Source organism: Xenopus laevis, chromosome 2S, assembly GCF_017654675.1.
Source record: "Xenopus laevis strain J_2021 chromosome 2S, Xenopus_laevis_v10.1, whole genome shotgun sequence".
Classification (NCBI taxonomy): Eukaryota; Metazoa; Chordata; class Amphibia; order Anura; family Pipidae; genus Xenopus; species Xenopus laevis.
Window position 1 is genome coordinate 153,356,816 of NC_054374.1, and position 12,386 is coordinate 153,369,201.

The 12,386-nt window shown below is 42.6% G+C and overlaps 1 protein-coding gene across 1 annotated transcript; it reads left to right on the forward strand.

Moving 5' to 3' along the window:
* Positions 1–10,482: 10,482 nt before the first annotated feature.
* c11orf87.S (chromosome 11 open reading frame 87 S homeolog) lies at positions 10,483–12,152 on the forward strand. Its single transcript, XM_018250332.2, has 2 exons — positions 10,483–10,588; positions 11,105–12,152. Exon 2 carries the CDS (start codon positions 11,182–11,184, stop codon positions 11,611–11,613), a length of 432 nt encoding a protein of 143 aa, XP_018105821.1. The 5' UTR covers positions 10,483–10,588; positions 11,105–11,181; the 3' UTR covers positions 11,614–12,152.
* The last annotated feature ends 234 nt before the right edge of the window (positions 12,153–12,386 follow it).

The following is a 12,386-nucleotide window of genomic DNA, read 5'->3' on the forward strand; positions in this document are numbered from 1 at the left end:
TGACATAATTTGTAGAGACACTCCGCACATATCATGGGCTTGTTATGGCTATCACAGGAACATTTGTAACTTCAGTAAGGCTTGCTTCGTCGGCGAATGTGGTGCTTGCCTTAATGTAGCATTGCCAAGAACATAAAGCGACTGATAAACCACAAAGGTTAAACTGCACTTTTGGCAGTTTGTGTTCATAGAATTATCTGCAGTAGGGATGCACAGTAATGGCTTGTATTAGATGCAGGTCACACATCTTTGCAGGAAAATAATATTATAAATGGGGAGTATTCAGACACGAGCTTTCCAAAGAGGCATCTGCTTCCTCTCCATCTGAGATGGATCACATTATCTACAGTATCTCTGTCTTAAAAGAGAACTAATGCTCAACAAAGTCTAGCAATGATAGACCCCATGTGTTTGGGCTTCTATGGCTGCCCATAGCCTCCATTGACCTTTAGCAGAAAATATCTGTTCTTTTCTACTGATTCGCATGTTCTGGGCAGCTACTGAGCTTAAAGGGACCTGTCACTTTAAGAAATAATCCCAAATTATTTTCTTATCATGTTAGTTGAGCAAAATGAACTTTTTTACTTATATTGTATTTATTGTAAAAATTTTGTTTACTTCAGTCTTGGAATTACACAACCACAGCAAGCAGGCAGGAGCCATTTTGTGGCAATTTGTTATTTAGACAAATTGCGTATCGCCCCAAAATCCTATGTATGCACCAGAATGGGGGACCTAATGCCCACGCACAGTTCCCTACACAATTATAGTGCATGAGGTGGGAAAGAGGAATGTAGGGAGTTCGACGACATCCAGTGGCGTAACTAGATGTTACTGGGCCCCACAGCAAATTCATTTTATGGCCCCCAACATAACCACATGTTGCCCTTTTTTACCAATATATATTGAAATTGCTCATTAATTAGGGCCTCATGGGGCCCCTATACCTCCTGGGCCCCCCTGCAGCCGCAGGGTCTGCTTCCTCTGTAGTTACGCCCCTGACGACATCTAGGAATTGCTGAATGGAAAGTAAAAGTAATTGACTGCCCCGCCTATATGCCTAGAGGTGGGCCAGGTAATATTTGATTGGCAGTTCAGATGTTTAACCCTTTAAGTGCCAGCAGAATTTCACATTTTGGTTACGCGAAATGCCAGCCGTTTTTGAAACATTTTGTGCTCTCTCTCTTTAGGGGCATTTTCTGAGGGGAAACCTATAGTTTACCTAGGAAAACTATACATTGTTTTTTTCGGTAGAAACTGAGCTTTCTAAATCTGCCTGAGTTTTCATGTATTTCCACCTGTGCAAAAAAATTTATAGTGCTAAATACCAAAAAAAAAAAGAAAAATTACCATTTTTCTTCGTATATCAATTTATACCAGAAAAATATTTCATTTTACGGATGAAAATCCAACTGATTTGGAAAGCCTTATGTCTCTCGAACGTGCCAATACCAGATATGTATAGTTTTAGGGAGATTTAGGACTTCTGTACCTCAAAAACTCCCGGCAGTATATTGCCGAATTTTGAAAGCACTAAGGCAGAAAACGGCATGCTTTAGATTCCAAGGCAAAAACTCCTGAAACCGTAGGTTTACCCCAGAAAACCATACATTTTTGAAAAGTACACATTCTGCCGATTACAAAATGGGTAACTATGTCTCTCTACTCCCAACTACCAAACATAAAAGCTTGTCTGAACATAGCGGTTCTTCAAAAAAAAATTCAAAATTCTGAAAAATCATTTCAAAGGTTTTATTTTGCTGCTCCGCATATCCCAAACTATATTAGGTACCAAGAAAAAGCACCTGAAATATGATTGCCAGGGGTCCACTGAACAGTTTGATACCCATTATGCATAGGTTTACCAAAGTATCTGGCATTTAGAGACACCAATATGAAGTTAGCACATCCAAATTGATCAGGACTTTACTTCAGCTACTGAGAAATCAACACATTGACTGCATTTTTTTTGGGGTAAAAACACAGAAATATATGTTTACCCCCCAAACCCATATATTTTTGGAAAGTACACATTCTACCGAATCTAAAATGGGTACCCATGCCTTTCTGCTCCAAACTACTGAGTCGCAAGGCTTTCCCAAAATTGTCGGTTTTGGTGAAATATGTGAAAATTGCCTCAAACCTTCAACTTCCCAGCACCATATCACCCATGTATCATTATGCACTAAGAAAAAGCACCCTAAATATGATTGCCATGGTTCCTCTGAACATTTTGGTGGCCATTGTTCATAGGTTTACCAAAGTATCTGGCATTTAGAGGCCCCAAAATGAAGTTAGCGCATACAAACAGTCCCGTGGGTAACTTCAGCTAATGAAAAATCAACACATTGACTGCATTTTTGTGGGGTAAAAACACAGAAATATATGTTTACCCCCAAAACCCATATATTTTTGGAAAGTACACATTCTACCGAATCTAAAATGGGTACCCATGCCTTTCTGCTCCAAACTACTGAGTCGCAAGGCTTTCCCACAATTGTCGGTTTTGGTGAAATATGTGAAAATTGCCTCAAACCTTCAACTTCTCAGCACCATATCACCCATGTATCGTTATGCACCAAGAAAAAGCACCCTAAATATGATTGCCAGGGTTCCTCCAAACAGTTTGGTGGCCATTGTTCCTAGGTTTACCAAAGTATCTGGCATTTAGAGGCCCCAAAATGAAGTTAGCGCATACAAACAGTCCCGTGGGTAACTTCAGCTAATGAAAAATCAACACATTGACTGCATTTTTGTGGGGTAAAAACACAGAAATATATGTTTACCCCCAAAACCCATATATTTTTGGAAAGTACACATTCTACCGAATCTAAAATGGGTACCCATGCCTTTCTGCTCCAAACTACTGAGTCGCAAGGCTTTCCCACAATTGTCGGTTTTGGTGAAATATCTGAAAATTGCCTCAAAGCTTCAACTTCTCAGCACCATATCGCCCATGTATCGTTACGCACCAAGACAAAGCACCCTAAATATGATTGCCAGGGTTCCTCCGAACAGTTTGGTGGCCATTGTTCCTAGGTTTACCAAAGTATCTGGCATTTAGAGGCCCCAAAATGAAGATAGCGCATACAAACAGTCCCGTGGGTAACTTCAGCTAATGAAAAATCAACACATTGACTGCATTTTTGTGGGGTAAAAACACAGAAATATATGTTGACCCCCCAAACCCATATATTTTTGGAAAGTACACATTCTACCGAATCTAAAATGGGTACCCATGCCTTTCTGCTCCAAACTACTGAGTCGCAAGGCTTTCCCACAATTGTCGGTTTTGGTGAAATATCTGAAAATTGCCTCAAAGCTTCAACTTCTCAGCACCATATCACCCATGTATCGTTACGCACCAAGAAAACGCACCCTAAATATGATTGCCAGGGTTCCTCCAAACAGTTTGGTGGCCATTGTTCATAGGTTTACCAAAGTATCTGGCATTTAGAGGCCTCAAAATGAAGTTAGCGCAGACAAATAGTCCTGTAGGTAACTTCATCTAATGAGAAATCAACACATTGACTGCATTTTTGTGGGGTAAAAACACAGAAATATATGTTTACCCCCCAAACCCATATATTTTTGGAAAGTACACATTCTACTGAATCTAAAATGGGTACCCATGCCTTTCTGCTCCAAACTACTGAGTCGCAAGGCTTTCCCAAAGTTGTCAGTTTTGGTGAAATATCTGAAAATTGCCTCAAAGCTTCAACTTCCCAGCACTATATCACCCATGTATCATTACGTACTAAGAAAAAGCACCCTAAATATGATTGCCAGGGTTCCTCTGAACATTTTGGTGGCCATTGTTCATAAGTTTACCAAAGTATCTGGCATTTAGAGGCCCCAAAATGAAGTTAGCGCATACAAACAGTCCCGTGGGTAACTTCAGCTAATGAAAAATCAACACATTGACTGCATTTTTGTGGGGTAAAAACACAGAAATATATGTTTGCCCCCCAAAACCCATATAGTTTTGGAAAGTACACATTCTACCGAATCTAAAATGGGTACCCATGCCTTTCTGCTCCAAACTACTGAGTCGCAAGGCTTTGCCAAATTTGGCGGTTTTGGTGAAATATCTGGAAATTGCCTCAAAGCTTCAACTTTCCAGCATCGTATTGTCCATGTATCATTACCAGCATAAAGCATCCTAAATATAAACATAGGGGTCTACTAAACAGTTTGATGCCCAATGTGCATAGATATACCAAACTTTGTGGCGCACAGAGACCCCCAAATGACAATATGTATAGACATTTTCACGGCTGACGCGCTTGCTGCTTCAATATAACCACCTGGTGTGTGTATTATGCGACATTAGACCACCTAACAGTACAGAGACCCCAGAAAACCATATATTTTCAGAAAGTACACATTCTGACGAATCCAATATGGGTAAATAAGTGTTTCTACTGCAAACTGCCAAACTGCAAAGCAATGCTGAAAATAACAGTTTTTATCAAATTTCAGAAAATCGTCACAAAGCTTGAATTCTACCCCATTATATGCCACACATTTCGTAACTTATCAGCATAAAACATCCTAAATATGAATGCCAGGGGTCTACTGAACACTTTGATGCCCAATATGCATAGATATACCAAACTATGTGGCGCACAGAGACCCCCAAATGACAATAGTGTATATACATTTTCACGGCTGACGCGCTGGCTGCTGCAATATAAGCACCTGGTGTGTGTATTATGCAACATTAGACCCCCCTAACAGTACAGAGACCCCAGAAAACCATATATTTTCAGAAAGTACACATTCTGACGAATCCAATATGGGTAAATAAGTGTTTCTACTGCAAACTGCCAAACTGCAAAGCAATGCTGAACATAACGGTTTTTATCAAATTTCTGAAAATCGTCACAAAGCTTGAATTTTACCCCATTATATGCCACACATTTCGTAACGTATCAGCATAAAACATCCTAAATATGAACGCCAGGGGTCTACTGAACACTTTGATGCCCAATATGCATAGATATACCAAACTATGTGGCGCACAGAGACCCCCAAATGACAATAGTGTATATACATTTTCACGGCTGACGCGCTGGCTGCTGCAATATGAGCACCTGGTGTGTGTATTATGCGACATTAGACCCCCCTAACAGTACAGAGACCCCAGAAAACCATATATTTTCAGAAAGTACACATTCTGACGAATCCAATATGGGTAAATAAGTGTTTTTACTGCAAACTGCCAAACTGCAAAGCAATGCTGAACATAACGGTTTTTATCAAATTTCGGAAAATCGTCACAAAGCTTGAATTCTACCCCATTATATGCCACACATTTCGTAACTTATCAGCATAAAACATCCTAAATATGAACGCCAGGGGTCTACTGAACACTTTGATGCCCAGTATGCATAGATATACCAAACTATGTGGCGCACAGAGACCCCCAAATGACAATAGTGTATATACATTTTCAAGGCTGATGCGCTGGCTGCTGCAATATAAGCACCTGGTGTGTGTATTATGCAACATTAGACCCCCCTAACAGTACAGAGACCCCAGAAAACCATATATTTTCAGAAAGTACACATTCTGACGAATCCAATATGGGTAAATAAGTGTTTCTACTGCAAACTGTCAAACTGCAAAGCAATGCTGAACATAACGGTTTTTATCAAATTTCTGAAAATCGTCACAAAGCTTGAATTTTACCCCATTATATGCCACACATTTCGTAACGTATCAGCATAAAACATCCTAAATATGAACGCCAGGGGTCTACTGAACACTTTGATGCCCAATATGCATAGATATACCAAACTATGTGGCGCACAGAGACCCCCAAATGACAATAGTGTATATACATTTTCACGGCTGACGCGCTGGCTGCTGCAATATGAGCACCTGGTGTGTGTATTATGCGACATTAGACCCCCTAACAGTACAGAGACCCCAGAAAACCATATATTTTCAGAAAGTACACATTCTGACGAATCCAATATGGGTAAATAAGTGTTTCTACTGCAAACTGCCAAACTGCAAAGCAATGCTGAACGTAACGGTTTTTATCAAATTTCTGAAAATCGTCACAAAGCTTCAATTCTACCCCATTATATGCCACACATTTCATAACTTATCAGCATAAAACATCCTAAATATGAACGCCAGGGGTCTACTGAACACTTTGATGCCCAGTATGCATAGATATACCAAACTATGTGGCGCACAGAGACCCCCAAATGGATATATAGTAGAAAAAATTTACAAGGCAAAACAAAATAAGGCAGTAAAGAGTGAAATGCAAAAAAAATCCAATAAAACCACAAAAATCAATGTTTTTTTTTCCAGACTAGTGTTATCGGCCGTCAGAATCACAGTTTGAATATTTTAGCTGGGCCAAACAGGTTATACGGCTAGAAACAAGTGAACACAACATACGCAGAGCTGAAAATGCAATAAAATGGCTAAAAATTCAATAAAATGGCTAAAAATGCACCAAAATACCCAAAATTGCAATATAATCACCGAAATAACATACAAAAGGTATTGCACAGTACGGTTAGCGAATACGCTATTCGTAATGGCAATAAAACATTTTTTTCAGCCAAAAAAAGAAACGATGCGATAAGAAAAAAAAAAAAAAAGCCACAATGCCATGTATGTGCGTGTGCGTGTGTACAAATGGTAAATTACATGTTATGTGCGCGTGTGTGCGTGTGCACGTGTGTGTAAGTGCAGTGAGTGTAAGTGACCCCCCCAATCCCCAAAAATGTATGTGTAAGTGTGTGTAAGTGTGAATCTAAGTGTGTATTACTGTAATAAGTGTGTGTTGGTGTGTTTGTGTGTGTAATTGTTGCACTAACCTGAAAAAGTCGCTGGAGACTGTTGCACACGATCAGGAAGAGCCTCTGGAAGAGATCTGCGACGTCATCTGTGTCCCTGTGCTGTGGGGGCGGAGATCTCCGGCGCGGTGTAGGCTGCAGCAGCAGGACACGTAAGTAACACGTGCCTGCTGCTGTTTTTGGGCCCCTGGGTGATCGCGCCCCAGGGGCCACTCGATCCCCTGCTCTGCTCGTTGCCTAGGGGCAGGGGATCGTGAAGGAGCGGAGCGAGCGGCTCTAACAGCCGCTCCTCCGCTCGCAAACCCGGAAGTGCTGCAGAACGTAGAATCTACGATCTGTGGCACTTTGGTCCTTTGATCCACAGAACGTAGATTCTACGTTCTGTGGCACTTAAAGGGTTAAACATCTTTATAACAGGTATGGATGTTTTAATGGAGAAAAGAATTTTGGTTCTATGTTTAATTTGTAAAGGACTTTTATTATACAGCTTTTTATGTGCAGATGACAGGTCCACTTTAAGGACTGATGAACAATACAGAATTCATGATACCAGGCTCAGCATAGAAACTAAGGTGCTCTGCATCTAGATTATCACCCTGTAGTATCAGTTATGTCAGAAAAGTGATCACCCCAGGGGTATTCAGAAGAGGCACTTGGGGTGTGCAAGGCACATACGTCTTCAGTTTGCCTACTTTTATTCTGGTCCCTGGTTCCCTCACCACCCCCGAACTCATCACCCGGTGGGCCCCAACCCTGTTAGGGCCCTGCCACCTGCCTGCATGCCAACTCTATTACCAAAATGGAACATGCAGCCATCTTTATTTTATCCCCTGGACGTGCTGCAGTGAAGTAAGTGCGTAGCAGAGTGGGTGCGGGGGGCTGCGGTGGATTGGTAGTGAGCCCTTAAAGGGGTTGTTCACCTTGAGTAGATAACTTAGAATGATGTAGAGAGTGATATTCCGAGACAATTTGCTATTGGTTTTCATTTTTTATTATTTAAGGTTTTTGAGTTATTCAGCAGCTCTTCTATTTGGATTTTAAGCAATTTTGTAGCTAGGGTCCAAATTACCCTAGCAACTATGCGTTTATTTGAAAAGGAGACTGGGAGAAGAATAGGAGAGGCCTGATTACGAAAGATGAATAATAAAAATGAGCAATAACAATACATTTGTAGCCTTACAGAGCATTTGCTTTTTAGAAGGGGTCACCGACGCCCATTTGAAAGCTGCACAGTGTCAGAAGAAAAATATTATAAAAATTATAAAAACTATAACAAATAAAACAATGAAAACCAATTGAAAAGTTGCTTAGAATTCTATAACATATTAAAGGTTACCTTAAAGGTGAACCATCCCTTTAAGTGGCTGGGAAGGTAGCACCTTGAGTTGGGCACCCAGTGGGCTATGTGTACCCCAGTCCAACTCCGCTCATCACTAGCACCCCTGCCTGTTTATCATTGTATGAACACAAAGATGGGGATGGAATTGTAGCTGGCATTGTCCAGGATGTCCTCCACTGTGAAGGGCGCCCTATCGCCCTATTGTAACAGGGCAATATTTTTAGACGCTGAGCAGTTCAGCAAGACAGCATGTGATGTCCAAGATATTTAATAGTAAGGGGGTAAATTATCACTTATTATTCAAAATATATCACAGTGAAAGAGTTGTGAGAATGTGCAGCGAGTGTGGAACTACACACAATCACAGCGGCACTCCCTCAATGGCCTGATTGATGCTAGAATGAATGTCACACACTCACTAGTAGGAATGCATTAAATCCAGGATTTGATTCCTTCTTCAGTTGGATTCTGATTCAGCCAAATCTATGTACCACATCCATATCCTAAAAATCAAGTACCTTTTCATCACGCAAGTAAGGACGTTCATTTTTCAACCCTCTAGCCCTTCCTCGCCTTGATTTGCATAGGCAAGTTAGGGTTGAGATCCAGTTCGGTATTCGGCTGAATCTTTCATGAAGGATTTGGGATTTGTCCTAATCCCAAAACAGTGGATTCGGTCCCTAGACTAGCATACAGAGAGGAGATTGATCAATACACGCTCCTTGATAGGAGTCCTTTATCTGTCTGCCAATGAGCCGGCATTGTAACAGTACTGACCATGTATGTCTCCACTTGTTACTGGTCTACAACTCACAGAATTGTAAAGAGTAGAATGTGGGTGCTGGGGGTTATTAGGTTGGATACATCCTATGACCCTGTAACTTCTATGGTTTAAATTAGTCATTAGTCTTCTTTTAAAACCAAAAACAAACATTTCTGTGTGTTACAAGCAGCAATGGCAAGCTTCCCATGTATCTACAGTTGTCCCCTGTGGGTTATTGAAGGAGGGAGCAGAGATGTAACTACAGAGGAAGCAGACCCTGTGGCTGCAGGGGGGCCCAGGAAGTATGGGCCCTAATTAAAATACAAATTCAATAAATATTCCTAAAACAGGTCATCCTCTAGACATTTTGGGGAGGGAGTGTTCCAGGGACCAACATGCAGGTCACATACTGTGTTTTTCTCTTAGTGTTACATAATCTGTAATTCACAAGGTAGGCAGCCAGCAGCAATGAATAAGGATCTCTTCCAGGCACTGGTCCAATTGCCATTTTGGAGTCAGGAAGGGAGTTTTTCCCTCTCTGAGGCAAATTGGAGAGGATTCAAATGGGTTTTTTTTTTTTTTGCCTTCCTCTGGATCAACTGGCAGTTAGGCAGGTTAAAATAGAGTTAAAAGGTTGAACTTGATGGACGTGTGTCTTTTTTCAACCTAACTTACTATGGAAAGGGCTCTGTGACTTCTACATCCAGCTGCATTGACTCCATTCCTGGACAGTGGGGGATACAGGGAACGGCTGCAGGAGGAGCAGTGCGTGTCATGTCTCTATTGCATTCAGTATGTTTGTAATAAAGCAACTGTCCATGGGCAAGGAGTAGCCATACTCAAACTGTAGGCTCCCACTGCTGCTCAATCAATAGTCTCTGGATGATGGGAGGGGGTCCTTCTTGGCTGTTAGATAATGAAAGGAAATACAGAATCGTTAGCTGACAGCGATATATAGATGACATGTGGATAGAATATGAATGTGCTGTGGTGTAGATTAGAAAATAGTAGTTTATTCATTTTGGGTTGCCCTGCTCTCATCATTCCCTGCCCTGAATGTCTGCAGTGGGAGATCCGACAAGGGTGTTCCTTGTACCCATAACTGCAGGGATCCAACAGGGGCGAGCCTTGTCCCCATTGCTGCAGGGATCCAACAGGGGAGCTCCTTGTCCCCATAACTGCAGGGATCTACAGGGGAGCTCCTTGTCCCCATAACTGCAGGGATCCGACAGGGGCGCTTGTTGTCCCTATAACTGCAGGGATCCAACAGGGGTGCTCCTTGTCCCCATAACTGCAAAGATCCAACTGGGGCGATCCTTGTCCCCATTTCTGCAGGGATCCAACAGGGGAGCTCCTTGTCCCCATAACTGCAGGGATCCGACAGGGGAGCTCCTTGTACCCATAGCTACAGGGACCCAACAGGGGCGCTCCTTGTCCCCATAATTGCAGGGATCCAGCAGGGGCGCTCCTTGTCCCCATAGCTGCAGGGGTTACTGCAGGCAGAGAAGGATCCCAGTACAGTGGCAGAATGACGTCAACACCGCTCAGGCAGCCAATAGGCTGTGGGTTCCCGAGCTGCCGGTCTGCTCATTCAGTGCCTTCTGCAGCCGGCGCTGGGGAGAAGCAGCAGCAGCCGCAACACGCTCCTTATTGTGTCCACAGGTAAGCGCTTGGCTACCGGAGCTGGGAAACCGAAATTGCTTCACTCCCAGTGGCTTCTTGTCCTTCCAAGAAATAGTGCCCGGCAGCCAGTCTAACTCTCAAGGGCACTTAGTATATTAGTATAGGGGAGGTGGGGGTTACTATAAAGCGCTGCATAAACGCTCAGAAGGCGCCGACTGAATCCTGCGGCTCCCTGGCGCTGCCTGTAAGTTATGCCTCTTTGGCTTTCAGGTTTACACTGATTTACTTGTGTTTCTGCAGCCCATTTTGGCTGAGACAAAGGCACGGACTCAGTTAGTGTCCAAGTTGGCAGTTGCTGGATTGTCTGAGCTGAGTGATTGGATGAGAGATTCATCGGGCACATTGGTGCAGTGATTCCCATCTCATCCCAATGGGGGGTGAAATCTGTCAGCAATTGGAGCAGGAATGGGGCAGCGTTTGGGCGTTTTAGGGAAAAAAAAGGACAATTGATCCCTATTTTTAATTACTTTAATTAATTCCTTTCTCCCTCTGCAGGCAGTTGTTCTAGGCAAGGAATCCTTTCCCTCTTTGAGTTGGTAAAACAGAGGCCAGCGGTGGTGCCAGCCGTCTAAATGAGTGCCAGGATTTCTAAGCAGCTGAGGCTGTCTGTGCCCCCTTGTCTGATAAACAGGACCACTGTCTCCAACACCAGCAGCTGCACGACCCAGGTGGAACCCCTCTTTCAGTCCTTCTCCTCCACTCTGGTTTTGATAGTCCTGGCCACTGTGATTTTCTGCTTGGTCGTCCTCTCCTTGAGCACCTTTCACATGCACAAGAGCAAAATGAAAAAGCGCAAGATAGAGAAAGCGCAGGAGGAATATGAGAGAGACAACTGCAGCCCCAAAGCGGAGAGAGTTCATTTCTCTACCTCCCCTGCTATACAGAGAAAAGAGAACATTCGTCTAGATCTGGAGGCCAATATTAATGAGGAGCCTCAAGTGGAAGCTTCAGGGTTGGACAGAGCTACAGAGCAACTGCAGCAGCAATCCCTGGTCTTGTCATGATCCAGATGCACAGAAAGGAGATGAAATATCTTGTACATATTTGGAAAATTAATACCAAGGCAACAATTTCACCGCATGATCAAGACCACATTGCGTTGTGGCCATAGATGCACAGATAATATCACACAAAACAAATTTTTGTACGATATCCGGTGCAAAAATTTTCAAATGGTGGGAAAAGAGCCGACCAATATCGAGACTTGGCTCGTCGATCGGGCTGGACAGAAAATTTTGATTGGGTGCCTTTGAAGGCACCAGAACATCGGCCATTGTTAGTGCTGAAACCTCAGATACAGGTAGAATTCTATTGTTTTTATCTGTATATCTGACGATTCAGCTCTACACGTGTGTATTGAAACTAACCGTCTTTTCCAAGAAAGATCATAATTGTTACGTCTATGGCCACCATCGTGCGATAAAGGCTTCGCTTTTTATTCTTTTTTCTGGGGGGGAACGGAACCGTACAATGCTTACCAAATGTAATGTCATTTTTGCCTGGGGGAAATCCCATTTGCTCTGTACATAGATCTCATACAGGATAACCCGCATCCTTCTCCGCTATATGATTATCTTATACACTAACGAAGCAGCTGAGACACTATCCAAGAAACAGCAAATCCCAGGGATATTACAGTGAGATCCAGTGTCTGTTCTATAAATCAAACCCAGTGTGGCTTCCTAGAGAGAATTCTCAGTTTCAGAGGAACTCGCAGCAAATATAATATACCCCCCTACACTCCCCAAAATAATATCTTTACTGATAATCCTCTTTT

What these genes read in the sequence shown, in the direction of transcription:
- c11orf87.S (XM_018250332.2), top strand. Translation starts at nt 11,182, where the DNA reads ATGAGTGCCAGGATTTCTAAGCAGCTGAGGCTGTCTGTGCCCCCTTGT.